This window comes from Phascolarctos cinereus, unplaced genomic scaffold (assembly GCF_003287225.1).
Source record: "Phascolarctos cinereus isolate Bilbo 61053 unplaced genomic scaffold, phaCin_HiC Scaffold_5;HRSCAF=322, whole genome shotgun sequence".
Classification (NCBI taxonomy): domain Eukaryota; kingdom Metazoa; phylum Chordata; class Mammalia; order Diprotodontia; family Phascolarctidae; genus Phascolarctos; species Phascolarctos cinereus.
This window is the reverse complement of record NW_027555958.1, coordinates 30,571,336-30,586,619: the sequence shown is the minus strand read 5'-3', so window position 1 is coordinate 30,586,619 and position 15,284 is coordinate 30,571,336. Positions and strand designations below refer to the sequence as shown.

Here is a 15,284-nt window from a genome sequence, read left to right as displayed (position 1 = left end):
ATGCATTTAAAGCCAGGATTCTGAGAAGGGCTCCATAGGCCTCACCAGACGGGCTGCTGCCCAAGGGGGCCAGGACCCACTGAAGGTGAAACCCCTTGGCTGAAGAGGGGATTCCTTTCACGTACAGGTCACACTAGATGGTTGCTGGAGAACTTTTCAGCTCCCAAATTGAGGCCAACTGAGTTATGTTTCGACAGGTTCATCACCAGGATGGCAAAAGGAGGCTGAATTTTTCAGTTGTAGTAATTCTCAGACTATCTACCTACTAAGTCACTAAGGGTCTGCTGTCTCCATAAGTGGAGGAGAATAACCACATTAATGAAATCATCATCTTTGAACAACTGAAGTATCCCTAAAGTAGACCTTTGCTTTACTCCAATTGTTTGGTTCTAATATGAGCTCTTCTACTAAGCAGCTAAATGACTAAATCAGTGATTCTGGGCCCATGTTTGGATGAAATCCCTAAGACCACAATCACTCCACCCTCAAAGGAAGGTGGCTCTAACTTCTCTTTCCAAGAGACTGCCCCTCCCCAAGTCTATCACCTTTCATAGGCTGCCCCCCTCCCCCCCATACCTGCAACGCATTCCCTTATCTCTACCTCTTCTAATCCCTAGGTTCCTTCAGGGTTCAGCCAAAGGGCCTCCACCTAGATGACGCCTCTCCCCAACTCTCCTGCATTTACTTTGTACGCACTTCTATAAACAGTAACTGCTCATGAGGCCAAGGCCTTTTTGTCACTGCCAGGGGGTTTGCTGCCTGAAGTCTCTCCCCACTCCAGTCCATCCCTCATTCAGACACTAAAGCAATCTTCCTAAAACACAGGTCTGACCATGTGTCCCCCCCCCCCAACACACACACTCAGTAAATTCCACTGGCTTCCTATGACCTCTAGGAACAGATACAAAATGCTGTTTGGCATTCAGAATCCTTCCTACCCTGTCCTTCCCAGTCACCTTACACCTTACCTCACAACATACACTCTTAGATCTGGTGACATTGGCCTCCTGGCTGTTCCATAGGCATTGACTCTGGCTGTCCCCCTCGCCTAGAATGCTCTTCCTCCTCTGCTCTGACTACTAACCTCCCAGGCTTCCTTTAAGTCCCAACCAAAAGCTTCCCCCAACCCTCTTCATTCCAGCGCCTTCTCTCTTTTAATTATTTCCTATTCATCCTGTATGTAGCACGTTTGGACATAGTTGTATGGATGCTGTCTCCCCTATTAGACTGTAAGCTCCTTGAGGGCAGGGGCTGCTCTTTGGTTTCTTTTTGTATCCCCAGCGTTTGGCACAGTGCCTGACACACAGTAGGCGCTTAATAAACGTTTATCATCCATTTCCAGCACCTGGAGGGCACCTAGCTCTCAACTTAATAGATATTTGTGGAGTGACTGCCTTAGTGATTCCCTTCCCACTAAGGCTGCCCCTGAAATCCAAGTTAACACCTCTAGGACCCAGGGCTAGTAATATTAATAGTGGCCCTTTAAGGTTAAAACGCATCACACCCTGGGTTCATCTGATTCTCCCCCAAAGAGAATTAAGTTCAAAAAGGTATCTTCACCCCCACTGCAGCTAGAATGGGAAGGGGGCAGAGCTCTGGGCCTGGAGCTGTAAAGACATGAATTCAAATCCAGCCTCTGACATTTACTAGCTGTGTGACCCAGGGCAAGTCCCTGAACCGCCGCCTGCCTCAGTTTCCCCAGCTGTAAAGCGGGGATTATAACAGCACCTGCCTCCCAAGGTGGTTGTGAGGACCCAAGGAGAGCATGACTGCAAAGCGCGTAGCCCCCAGGAGGCATATAGTAGGCACTCAATAAATGCTTCCTTCCTTTCATTTTACAGCCAGGAAAACTGAGGCTAGAAGAGATTCCGCCCCGGGCTGGCTCCATCTGCTACCTCGCCGTCCGGCCCTAACCTGCTCTCACCTCGACAGGCCGGGTGCATGGGTGCGGGGACCGCGGCAGACCTCCGGGCCGGCCTCCCCGTCGCTCGTGGCTCCTCCCCGCGTGGGCCTGGCTCCGCTGGCTCGAGCCCCGCGCCGGCCGCGCTCTCCGCACCCCCACCCCGGACGCTGCGCACGCCGGCCGGACGCCGGTGGGCGAGGCTTCACGTCCTCCCCGCGCTCGGGGAGCCTTGGCCAATGGGGATGGCAGCTCGGCGCTCTGAGCCCGCCCCCACGCCGCCCGCGTCCGGAGTGCGAGAGCGACGCGCGCCACGGTCGGGCCGGGCCAATCAAGTTTGAGCGCGCGGGAGAGACACCCCCCCCCCCAACCCCGGACTCTCCCGTCTCGGCGGACGGCGCTCGAACACCCGGGACCTGAGAGAGCGGAGCCGCCGGAAGCGGGGCGGCCAGCACAGCGGGAGGCCATGAGCGGACGCCTGAGCGAGGGGGCCATTGAGGTGGGGGGGGCGCGGGACCGGCGGCAGGGGGAGGAGCCGGGGTCGGAGGGGCCGTCGTTGCGTTGGCGGGACCCTGAGGAGGCGCGGGCCGCAGGATGGGGGTGGGGTCGGAGTTGGGGGGATCCCCGAGCGCTGCTGGGGTGATTCTAAAAGAAGGGGCCTCGGGGTCGTTGGGAGGGCGCTCTGAGGCGTCCGGGGGGGAGGGCGAGTCGGACGGGACGTCGGGGACCAGCCAGAACCTCCCAACAAGTGGTTGTGGCGCTTTTCGGGGGAGCCCAGCACCCCAGAACAGCCGCCCGGGCCGGGCTCCGGTGACTCTCTCCCTCGTCCTCGCTGCCCCGGCTCGCGTCTTTGACCAAGGGGCCGAGCGCTGCCCGGGCGTGCTTGTCACGACATGCCCAAGCGGGCGTTTGGAGCTGCACGGGCCCCGTCCTGAGTCTGCTGCAGCCCAGGTTTCTGGGCGTGATTCTGGGCATGATCCTGGGGCTCAAGAGGCTTTTCCAGAGGCCGAGTCTGAGCGGGGCGCTCCGGTGCTCCGGGGGATCCCGGATCGCTGGGCATTTGAAGTTACTTCTGCTCCGGCCTCTTCCCGCTTTTGCAGTCTTATGCTTAGCTGTCCACTCTGTCCCCACCCCCACCCCCTTCCCCATCAAGCTACACCGTCTTACTTGGTTTTCCCCCAAACACGATGCTCCCTCCCCCCTCTTTGTGCCTTTGTATAGGCTTTCCCCTGTCTGAAATGCTCTGGTTTCCCTGGATTCCCTTAAAGACTCAAATTTCAACGTCTGCGAGCCTTTCCTGCTAGTGCTTTCTCTCAGATTCTGCCTACTGTGCTAATAATTTGTAAGGCACTTAGCACAGTGCCTGGTATATAGTAAGTGCTATATAAATGCTTATCCCCTTCCGTCCTATGCCCCCTCCTCTGTATATGTCTGGTTATTTACATGTTGTCTCCCCTGTCAGAATGTAAGCTCCCTCAGGTCAGGGGCTGTTTTTTGCCTTCACATCCTCAGCACTTAGCACAGTGCCTGCCACACCTTAAGCCTTTAATAAATGCTTATTGACTGAGTTCACCATTCTGGTTGTTTTCTTCTGGATGGATGCTCTTAAATTCATTAAGATCCTAACAAAAATGTAGCTCCAAAATGCTTCATTTTCCAGATATGGTCTGCACTAGGCAGAGTGCTGTGAGATTATCAGCCCTCCAGTGCTGAATAATATGTGCTTCTCTCTCTTTTTTTTCTTTTTGGTGAGGCAGTTGGGGTTAAGTGACTTGCCCAGGGTCATACAGTTAGTGTTAAGTGTCAGAGGCACAGTTTAAACTCGGGTCTTCCTGATTTCAGGGCTGGAGCTCTATCCACTGCGCCACCTAGCTGCCCCCTGTTGTGCTTCTCTTGATTCAGTCTAAGGTGGTGTGTCAGCTTTTTTAAAACTTTCATAACACCCTCTTGATGCATATCGAGCTTACAGTCAATTCAGTTTAACTTTTTTTCCCGATGACCTGCTGTCTATTGTTGCTTCTTCCCCCATCTTGTACTTGTCAAGTTGATCTTTTAAAACTCAACTGTAAGACTTCATTCATCCCTGTTAAATTGCACCTTCTTTGATTCAGCAGAATGTTTATCCATGCCCTCCCAGCTTTATGTCATGTGTAGATTTGATGAGTGTGCCCATCTGTGCCTTTTCTTGTGATTGATAAGGATGTTCACAGGCTTAAGCACAGATCTCTGGGGCACTCCACTGGCGTGCCTGACATAGAGCCATTAATGACTACTCTTTGGGCCCACCCATTCAACCTGTTTCCAATTCACCCCATTGTGTGAGAATCCATAGTCCACATCTCTCCACATTTTCTGCAAGAAGAGCATAACAGACTTTGTCGGATGTTTTAGGGAAAAATAGGTTAAAAGAAGGACTTAATGTTAGTTGGTAGCACCTGTTTTTGATGAAGCCACTCTGGTTTTTCACCATCACTTCTTGTTTTGGCTCTTAAGTAATCATAGTTGATGATTTTCATGGATCACAGATAAAGACCTAGAAGGGGTCTTTGTAGACTCTTTCTGGGCATCCTGTTCTTTCTCAGAATGCTTTGAAATCTGCTCTCCCACAATCCAGGGTATATGACATACTAGACCATTTAACTTCTTGTCTGTCACAAGTTCTAAGCCAGAATGGTCATTTATACCTTGGAAACAAGTTTTCTTCATTGATTCCTTTGCTTTTTTGAAGGAAGAAGTTATTAAGACAGGTCAGGTAATTTCTAGTTGCTCTGTTTTGGGCGAAGAGAACTTTCGAAAGATGTCTGCATGGTTGAAGTCCCTCATTATAACCATATTATGCCTCAGAGCCAGGCTTGTGATTTCCTTGTGTCTATTACTGTAAGTAGCTGTAGCTTTCTGTGTAACTCTAGTCCGTTTCTGTTCCCATTAATCTTCAAATGCATGTTCTCCATCATGCTTTTGTCCCTCTGGTTCCTGGAGTTCCTCAAATTAGGAGAAATCTTTTGTGACCTCAGCAGCTCCCAAGGGTTTAATTCTCTCTGTCCCATGACTCCCAGATCCTGTATATCTAGCCCAAGTCTCTCTCCTGGTGTCTGGTTCCACGTCACCAGTTGCCTGCTGGTGGTGCCTTAGCTGGATATTGAATAGGCATCTAAAATTCAACATGTCCAAAAGAGGACTTGTTTTCCCCCTCAAATCCATGCCTCTTCTGAACTTCCCTGTGTCTGGTTTTGCTCCTTTTTTTTTTTTTAAGTTTGAAAAAAGTTCTCTGTCTTGTCTAGGCTGGACGTGCAGGGGCTACTCATGGGCCTGATCCCACTCAGATCATCATGAGAGCTTTGACCTGTTCCATTTCTGACTTGGGCTGGTTTTCCCCTCCTTAGGCCAGCTGGTGGCTCCCCACTCCTGAGGCTCACCATCTTACTGCATTGTAAGCTCAGGAGGTCCCTGCTAGCTCCACTCTGCCCTGATCCACGTTCTGTCAAAGGCACCACCTGTTCTAGTCACTCAAGTTTGCAGCTCCTCACGTGTGCTCAGTGAGTTGCTTGGTTTTCTTGTTTTTATCTCCACAACATCTTTCAAATGTGACTTTTCTGCTCACACAGGTACGAGGCTCCTATCACCTCTGGGTGCCTCACTATCTCTCCCTCTCCCCTCGCTTGCCCCCATCTAAGCTGTCGCTGATTTTACCTTTTGCAGCATCTTTGCAACACCTCCAGATAGGCCTCATTGCTGATCCAGCCGTGAGCCACCACTCTTGTGCAGGCTCTCCTCACTTCACCCTTCTATTACTGCAATGGCATGCTGGTAGTTCTGTTGGCCTCTGTTTTCTCCCCAATCCATCCTCCATTCACCCACTAAAGTGATTTTCCTAAAGCACAGGTGATCATGTCAGCCCGTCACTCAGTAAACTCCAGTGGCTTCCTGTGAGCTCCAGCATCAAATACAAAATGCTCTGTTTGGCCTTCAGAGCAGCCCACCTGCCTTTCCAGCCTTCTTACATCTCACTCCCTGCCACGAACAAGACTCTTGTCTTGCTTCTGTATTAGTCTCCCTGCCTCAAGTCTTTCCACTCCACTCCACTCCACCAAAGTGGTTTTGTTTAAGTGCAGGTCTCATTCTCCTCTATAGACAGACCTATTACCTCGGGGCTCCCACAGACCTCTAGGATAAAATGTAATCTCTTTTTGGTGTTTGAAGCCTTTTGCACCCCGGCCTCAGCCTTATAACACATGCTTCTCTTTCATGAGCTCCGGTCTCGCCACAGATTGTTGTTGACATTCGCTGCTTTCTTTAGAAACCCTCGTTATCTTTGAGGCTCAGCTCAAGCACCGCGCACATGGAGCCTTACCCTGTCCCTGAGCTTCCCCCAGATTGGTTTGTATGGCTGTCCATGTTCTTGTTGTCTCTTTCAGTTGGAATGGAAGATCCTTGAGGACAGAGATTGTTTCATAATTGTCTTTGTGTCCCCAGCTCCCAGTGTCTAGAGCATTGTCAGTGCTAATAAGTGCTTGTTAATTGATTGGTTATGTTTTTAATTACAAGTTGTTGCTCTGTTCCCTTTCCACAACCAAGAGTTTTTAAATAAAGTACATTCTTTCAGAGGCATATTCAAATACTGGTTGACATCCTAACAAGTTTGTGATGTCGGCAAGGTCAAATTCACCTTTTTGCTTTGAGATGCTGTGCATTCATGGTCATTGTTTAAGGCAGGCCTGTACAACCTTCGACCCGCCAAAGGATTTCCCCTACATACAAAAGATGTTTTCCTCCACATTTTTCAAGGGCCGCCTGAAATCCTTTGGTGGGCCACAGGTTGTGCAGGCCTAGTCTGAGGTCAGTTTTGTTCTTGCTTTCTTTCTAGGATTTTGACCCTGAGGGTTGGGAACTATTGGTGTTTTGTGTATACGAGTGTAGTATAGTCATGAGGGGGTAGTAATTGTGTTGGGATGGGAATCTTGTATATGTGGAGAGGGTCTGAAAGGGGTTGGGACTGTGTGTGTGTGTGTGTGTGTGTGTGTGTGTGTGTGTGTGTGTGTGTGTATGTTGGAATAGTGTACCAGGAGAGGGTTGGAGCTGTGGAGGAGAGGCAGTAGAAAGGGGTAGGGATATTGAGAGAAAAGTGCGCTCTTCCAATTCAGATTGAAACACTGATTGTGAGAATTGAGAAATGATTATAGTTGACTGGCTGCCATTTTTGACACTTGGGCATGCAGGTATAGTTGGCTTTAAGTGAACTAGATATGTTCTGAAGTAAAGTAGGGATGATTCATCACTTTAACATGAGATTCACATGGAATTCTCTTAGAGCTTTCCTAGTGAATTTGAAATGTAAATATGCCTATATTTCATCCTTACCATCTGTCCAGTTTCAACCTTGATTGTCAATCAGAAGCACTTAGTTATGATTTGGAGCCAAAACATGCAGATCACAATCTGTAGGCCAGAGCTCCTATGATAGCAAAAGAGATTATGCATGTAGCTAGCCACTGTGGCATGGAATGCTAATTACCTATCTCAAAAGCGAGAGGTGACATAAAGCTACATTGTTAATAGTGTTATTGTCTTTGAATACAAAGAGCCACCTTTTGTGGTGTACGTCTATGTTCTGCATGTTTTGAGAGAAAGCAGAATGAGTCTTTTGCTGCTTCAACTTAATTTGAGCCTCATGTGGTAATCTGGGGGTGTATGTGTAGGGGGAAGGGGTGTTGTCCAAGGTGACAAGACCCAGGTTGATTTTAAACACAAAGCTTTTCTGAGAATTGAGTGCCCTTCCCTTTTAACGAGCCCTTCCCAAATTCTCTGAGGCCCAAACTACTACTAATTTTTATGTTCATGCAGAAAAACCTTCACAGCATCAGTTCAGTTTATAACTGGAATTATCTTTGTCTCTTTCTCAGCTCATAATGCAACAAGGAGATACTACTATAAAACCCATACTCCAAGTCATTGTAAGTATCCAGATACATAACCCGGCATCTTTCTAACTTATCAATGCAAATGAAATTAGAGCTACATTTGTATAAGGTGCTCGAATCGATGTTTATGGGGAGGCGGGGGCAGTAGCGGGAGGTGAGTTTGTGGCAGCTTTGGGCCTTTGCAGCTTTGGCCAGAGCTGACGTGTGACTTTGGCACAAGGTGTGTTGCCCTGAGGCTTTCCTTCACTTCCGTTCTCCCCTGGCAGCACGTCCTCAGCTAACACTCGCTTATTGATTTGGTTCTGGATTGGGTTTGATTTAGGGGAAGGGAAGGAACAAAGATCTTGGCAGGGAGTGAAGGAGAAATGCTTCACTCCAGTTTCTTTTCACTTATTTTTAGGTATCCAGGGGAGTGGGCAAACGTTTTTGTCCCGTGTTGTACTGATGTCAGATTTACTCTCCTGCCACTCTCTTGAGGTGTCTCAGGAGAGTCTGTAAGCAGGCAGGCTAATAACTCAAATTGTCTATCCTAGAGCATCCGGCCAATTGCGACGGGAAATTCTGCGCCCCGTTATCGAATGCTCATGAGTGATGGAGTGAATACCGTATCCTGTGAGTACGGTGTGGAGGATTCAGAATTTGATTGTGTTTAAGTGACAGAAGTGCCGCCCCCCTCCCCCCCACCTTGAAACCCACTATTTTATGACATTCAAGTGCCTTATTTTAAGGCGTACAGGAGGTTGGCAGTATAATTCCGACAGAATTGCAGCTGGCAGAGCATTTTAACAATAGAACAGTCCAAGTGGAAAGCTGCCACTTGGCTTAATTAATTTTCTCTAACTGGCTCTGTATGTTTTCTGTGTGATTAATTTCCCTGAGGATGATATTGACTTTAAGTGAATGTGATGGGTTAGTTGTCCTGTACCTGCCTCTCTTGAATGTTATTTCTGTGTTGGGAGCTTAAAAAGAGAGAAAGACTTGGTCTGGGGAATTTGTTGCTAGAGTTAGCAAGCACATGTTCCACAATGTGAGAGACTCCTAAGGGGTTTTTTGATTTGGTTTGGTTTTCTGTCATGAAACTGGAATGGTGAGGAAAGGTGAATTTGGGCACGTGGAGATAAAGTAGTATACAAATGTAGCAGTGCATTTTTGCTACTGGCAAATGACTGTGCTGTAATCATTTTGTAGAGTAGGGAAATTGGGGAAGGGAATCTGTGATTTGCCTTAATTCCAGAAAACATCTGTTTCTATTGCCCTTGCTCCCTGTTGCACTGGTATAGGACTTTTGCCCCAAACATGATCGGCATTCGTATTCTTTGGACCGAAGTGTGAGGAGGCCAGCTCGACGTGTTGTGGAGATTAAATCTCTTTCACTTTTCAGCTTTCATGTTGGCAACCCAGCTGAATGGCCTGGTGGAGGAAGAGCGCTTGGCAAGCAATTGCATTTGCCGGGTTAACCGCTTCATTGTTAATGTCCTGAAATTTGGAAGGTCAGTGGTTTTTATCTTTTTTTCCTTTCCTGTCTCATCGAGTGGGGATGTTAATTTGTAGAAATGAGCACATGTGCCTAGTTCTAGGCCTGTAAAATTGACAGCGCTTAGGCAGCAGGAATCAAGGCCTTACTAAGTAATAGTAACAGCACTGGTTCAGGCCTTGCCCGTGCTCGTTACCTAGTAGCACTAACCAAGACACATCCCAGCTGGTTTTCTGTGCCTTTTTGGTAGCAGAGGGGGGGACCCCTTTATCACTTTGACTCCCTTTTGTATACTTACTTCTCACTGGAGCTTTTAAATGAAAGACCTAGAGTTTTAAGAAGTAGAGCCAGATTTTCATATAGGCCTCAATGTAAAGACTCATTTCAAGTACCATTGCCTTACCAGGGCCTTCCTTCTTAGATGACCATTTGTCAGATCTTATAGTAGAGAATCTTTTTGTGTATGGGTTAGACTGGATAGCTACTTCCTACTCTTAAATTCTATGAATCCCCCCCCCCAGTTATTATTTCCCCTCTTGAAATTTTTTTTGTTTGTACTTGTGTTTAGAGGCCCATAGCTAAAGACCTGGAAGGTACCTGAGGGGTGGCCCTTCAGGGATCCTCCCATGCCTTCTTTGGAGGCCTCTGAAGTACCTTCTAGCTCCCTTGTTTTACAGATGAGGTAACTAGGACCCAGCGAGGTTAAGTGATCTGTCCAAGACCACACAGGTAGGAAGTTACGGGGACAATTTGAATCCTAGGGGTTTTTTTTGTTTTTTTGTTTTTTGCTTTTTTGGTGAGGCAGTCAAGGTTAAGTAACTTGCCCAGGGTCACACAGCTAGTAAGTGTCAAATGTCTGAGGCTGGATTTGAACTCAGGTCCTCCTGACTCCAAGGCCAGAGCTCTGTCTGGCTGCCCCATTGAATCTTGGTTCTTTGCCTACAGTAGATGTCTTTTTTTGGTGGGGAGAGGGGCGACTAGGCAATGGGGTTAAGTGACTTGCCCAGGGTCACACAGCTACTAAGTGTTATATGTCTGAGGCCAGATTTGAACTCCAGTTCTTCTGAATCCAAGGTTGGTACTCTATCCACTGCGCCACCTAGCTGCCCTATGGTAGATTTCTTGTGCCGTATTTTGAAGAGTCCATGTTATCCCCTACCCCAGCTCTAGAATGTTAGCTCTTTGAGGGTAGGAAATGTTTAGTATTTGTCTTTCTGTTCCCAGTGCCTCTAACATATTAGGTTCTGCTTTAATGTTTGAATTGAGTAGTAAATGGTATTTTATCTTAAATAAATGAGGGCTGCATTTAGCTACATTCAGTGTCTTAATAATCTTTCCTTCTGAGCTTAGGTTTCATGGGAATTAAGAGGGTGAGGAATAGAAGAACATGCCTAAGTGGTACTTTCAGAATATTTCAGAATTAATTATCACATATTACTAAAAACTTATTTCTGATTAAGACTTGCCTGTGACTGCTCATTTTTACTTTCACTTGAGAGAAAAGTAAGTTTTTAGGTGGAAAATTAATGCCATTTTTTGTGATTTTCACCTCTTGTTAACTGTACACACGCTACTTGTCTTCCATGACGGAGCACGCCTGTGTCTGCGCAGTGATTTGTGGCCATGGTGCAGTGCGGGCTTCTGATTTAGTTTGCCCTTTGGATTCATCCAAACAGGCATCATCGGCCTTATTTATAGGCTTGAGCAGAGAGAGGAGGGCATTTGTTAAAGTTTTAGTGACAGTTGGTGGTCAAGCCAGCTCTTCAACCCAAAGATTCTGATTACCAAGTGGGTGGTCTTCCCTACCACACCACAGTATCTCATGCTACCATCTGATGTTCAGGAGACCTTCAGGTCTCTGGAGCCCAGACCATGAGGGAAACCTCCCCGTGAGTCCCAGATCTCTTCAAACCTGGAGTTCCATTCAGTCAGCTTTTATAGAGTGCGAGCTAGGGATCAGGAACTGCCCCTCCTCTCCAAGAGTTCACATTGTACTGATGTTCACTTTGCTGGTTCTTCCTGGCTGTGGGCTTGACCCTTTAACCTTGGTCTATCACAGCTTCTCTTCTACTTGCAAAAGGAAGGGGGGACATGACTTCTAATTTCTCCAAGGTCTGTGATTCTTTACTTCTAATTCACAGCAATTGACAAATTTTTCTAGGGAGAACTCTCCACCGATGGTATTTTGGTATCTCATTGATGGCTTACAGTTGGAGAGGATAGTCTAAGGCCTTTCAAGGTGAGGAGTCTTGCCTGTGAACACATAACTACTATGTGTTGGAGGTAGGACTTGGGAAGCCCCCCAGGCCTTCCCACCTCCGAGGCCAGGCTCCATCTCTGAGTTCTGTGTTCCTCCAGTAAAAACAGACTGACTGGGAGAGGCCAACTGAAAGGCAGCAAGGCAGTCTAGAGACCTTGCAGCATTTTGGGGCGAGATTAATGATAGCTATGACTAGTGATCAACTTGGATTTCATACCTGTTCACTTGTGTTTTAGGTGACAAAAACTTCATGCTCTGGGACTGAAAGCAGGATGCTAAATTGAGGCAAACTGAGAGAAGATCTCTATTAGTTCTTTTTGAGAAATGTTCTCCTTACCCTCTACTCCTAGTTTCCTGAGAAGCAAAGGTCCAATTAGTTGACTAATCCTTTGTTTATTTTTGAAAATTTTCAATCCTCTAACCAAGGAACATGGGTAAACATGCTAGAATTTATTTCAGAAAGTGTTTTAATTACCTAAAGCTTTGGAGTGCAGCCATTTTTGAAGTCCTGTCCTTGCTTTCCTTTTTCTGAGGGAAACCTTGGCTTCCTGTTCTAGAATGCAATGTCACATTTTGGTTCACTGACTAAAGGTTCTTTTATATAGAGTAATAGTTGTAGTTTTGGGGAAGTAGACTTGGACTTTCTTGGAGGGTCCACTGTATCTTCATTTGTTTGATTTTGCCATTGAACACTTAAAAAGTTTTGAGAAAGGCAGCATCGTATGTTAGAAAGAACCTTGGACTGAAAGTCAGAAGACCTAAGTTCTGTTGGATGTCCCCTTATTTCATAGTTTCGGGATGTTGAGTAAATCATTAACCTCTTTACCTCATCTGTCAAATGGGGATATAATACTTGTACCGTTTATTTCATGGAGTTATTGATTCAAATGCTTCATGGCCTTAAAAACAATTTATGAATGCCTACTTTTATTATTTCTCTTATTGCGTTTTCACAGCTATTGGTGTAAATCAAATGTTCACTGAAAATCTAAATGCCATGTCAGTTAGTTATACAGAGATACTATTGAAAATGAAATCTTTGTGCCAGAGCTGTTTAATACTCTACTCCTGTAGTTCCTACCTTTTTTTCATGAGGACTTTTTTATTTAGCATCAAAAAGTTTCATGGACCTCTAAATGCTAGTAGTTTTTATTATTTGTATCCATTTGATTGAAAAAATAAATGATAACATGGTTGCTATGCATTTACCAATGATGTGAAATGAATTTTTTTTTTATTAGCCAAAGGATCTATACATTTGAAAAATAATGTATGTATGTGTGACACATTCGGTCTATGGAAAGCATGTTTATTATAATGAGTCACACTGCATGTTGTTTGTGCTAAATAAAGATCAGAATCATCCTGCTTGGGGAAGAGAGAGTGTGTGTGTGTGTGTTGTGTGTGTGTGTGTGTGTGTGTGTGTATGTGTGTGTGTATAGACCCTTTGTAATAACAGTGGAGCTCCTAAGGGGTCAGTGGACCACAGGTTGGGCATTACTGCTGGAAGTTCTTTGGTCTTGTGTCATTTGCCCCCTTTGAATTGGTGCTCACAGTGCATTTGAATAGTTTTAGAGGTGGAAGGAAAGGTTACGTTATGAGGGGGAAAAATGTGCCCGTGGAACAAAGTATGCAGTGAAAAAATTAGGGAAATATTCAGTGTGCGAATTGTTAAAATAACTTATCTCCCAAGTTATTTGACCATTTCAAAAGTTGCTAATGCTGAGAAAGTCATTATCAGAATAGTCAGTAGAGATTAAGTGTTTATGAAGCAGCCTGCGTGATAGCTTGAGGTCTTAGGTTTGCATATCCTTCTTCTTCTATTGATTCTGACTTTGTATTCGTTTGCCCTTGTAGGAAAGTGGTTATATTGATGGATTTAGAAGTTTTGCAATCTGCTGATGAAGTTGGAGGAAAGCTTGGTAACCCGGTGCCCTATAATGAAGGTAAGACATGACTCTGGATAGGTCATATTACCAGATGGAGTGGATGGTGGGGGCGGCCATGTCGATCGCAGTCATGTGTTATAGATGAGTGAAAAATGGGAGGTTTCTTGGCTCTCAGTCACAGTTATTTTCTCATCATTTTCTCATTCTGAAGAAATCTTGTTACTTGTTGGGTTAAGAAAAGGGGGGAAATTCTACTCAGTGCTGGACGTGATTTAAATTCAGCTGTGTTTTTTCATCCGCCTTCTTGTCTCTGGGGATAAAAAGTACAGGCTATACAAATATGTCATGAATAACAAAATCTACACTTCTTTTTAAATACTGAAAAATTAAACACTAAGCTTTTTTGTGTAAGGGAAATTAACAGCAGTGAGACTAATCCCAAATTAAAGCATTATTGTTATTTGGAAAGTCAGTGCATGGCTTATTTTACATAAATGATTGTTTTCTCCCCAGGTTCTTGACTAATGTGACAGCATATTTCTTGTGAGCTATAGTTAGTCATCTGTTGAAATTGTCTCTGTATCACTTACTGTTGCTAAGAGGCAACTGCTATCTTGCCTAGCTAAACATTCTTAGAAATTCTTCAAACTGTTATTCTAATGAAATCTTCTGCTAAATGTTAAATTTGGCCTTCAGATATTGAGTAACTCTGATAACAAGCCGACCTTTGTATTTTTTTTGGAAAGGTGTATCTGATACATTAATATTTTATATAGAACAGTTCTTGATTTTGAATCTTCTGGGGAATCTTCTGGATGCTCCTTTTCCTTTTAGTTAAACTCATGAAAGGGTCTGTCATTATGTTAGAGTGATTAGCTGGACTTTAAAAAAAATGATCACTACTATTTTGAATGGCTAGGGACCATGTCAGGACCATGGTTATTACATAAGCACAGTTGTATATTAGCGTGAGCTTCTGTTTTTATTTGTCTTAATTGTTGACTCTTGAAAGGCCAGGGAAGTTAGATGAAGGTGTGATATCTTATTAAGGGAAAATGTTGTATCTCCTGACACCTGGGGCTATTGATGGCCTGACAAAGACTTTGTTTGATCTGATGCCCCTGGGTCTCTCAGTTCTTGCTAAGAGGCACTTTAATTTAGTCTACCTAAATGTTGCTAAGAAATACTTTGGACCTTTTCCCCATTGTGCCTTTATGCCATGTAAGGAATCTGGGTCATTAGAGTAGGGCTTGAGAGATTAATAGAGAAGGAAAAAAGAAAGAATGGCTACCTTCAGGGTACCCAATTTTAGTTTGAAAATAGATGACACATCTATGTAAATATGTGCAAATTCTATTCAAATGCATGGAGAGTCCTCTTAGTAATTTTATATATAGTATAACATTGTGGCACTTGGGAAAATACTGCTAGAAAGAGGGGCTCTGGGCGTAGGAATCCTGAGAGTTAATGTGGAGGCTGTGGCATCAGAAGATGCTCAGATGGGAGCCAGGGACCCAAGGGAAGAGAAACAGTGAAGACAGAGCTAGAGCAAATGTTACCGATGAAGCAAGTGCTACAAGAGGATGGATTTTATTTAATTCAAAACTTCAGTGAGTGTCAGGAAGACATAATAACTTTTTTTCCTACAGAGGTATTCTGTAGCTTGATATAAATTTGTTTGATATAAGTCATCAGTGTTTAATCAGAGACTGCAATTTCTTTTTTAGCACATCTATGACATTTTGAATGACAAAGCATTTACTGAGTGCCTACTCTATGCCAGGCCTTGGGCTTAGTGGTGGGGATCCAAGTACAAGAAGGCAAGGTGAGGCGAAAGCTCTCC

At 45.2% G+C, this 15,284-nt stretch overlaps 2 protein-coding genes across 6 annotated transcripts in view; one reads left to right on the top strand and one right to left on the bottom strand.

Annotated features, from left to right (window-relative positions):
• SMYD4 (SET and MYND domain containing 4) overlaps positions 1-2,010 on the bottom strand; it is a 29,285-nt gene extending 27,275 nt beyond the window's left edge. For all 4 annotated transcript variants that reach the window (XR_002328290.2, XM_021006992.2, XM_021006991.2 and 1 more), the window contains exon 1: positions 1,925-2,010. The gene's annotated coding sequence lies outside the window, so the exon portion shown is untranslated. The remainder of the gene's footprint in view (positions 1-1,924) is intronic.
• Positions 2,011-2,218: 208 nt separating this feature from the next.
• RPA1 (replication protein A1) overlaps positions 2,219-15,284 on the top strand; it is a 56,401-nt gene continuing 43,335 nt past the window's right edge. Inside the window, exons 1-5 of one of the 2 annotated variants that reach the window (XM_021006979.2) lie at positions 2,219-2,399; positions 7,801-7,851; positions 8,352-8,430; positions 9,200-9,308; positions 13,410-13,498. In XM_021006979.2, the coding sequence (XP_020862638.1) occupies positions 2,367-2,399; positions 7,801-7,851; positions 8,352-8,430; positions 9,200-9,308; positions 13,410-13,498 (361 nt within the window). In that variant the 5' untranslated portion in view covers positions 2,219-2,366. Of the gene's footprint in view, positions 2,400-5,294; positions 5,437-7,800; positions 7,852-8,351; positions 8,431-9,199; positions 9,309-13,409; positions 13,499-15,284 lie in introns of those variants that run through there. The other variant, XM_021006980.2, reaches the window with a different exon arrangement.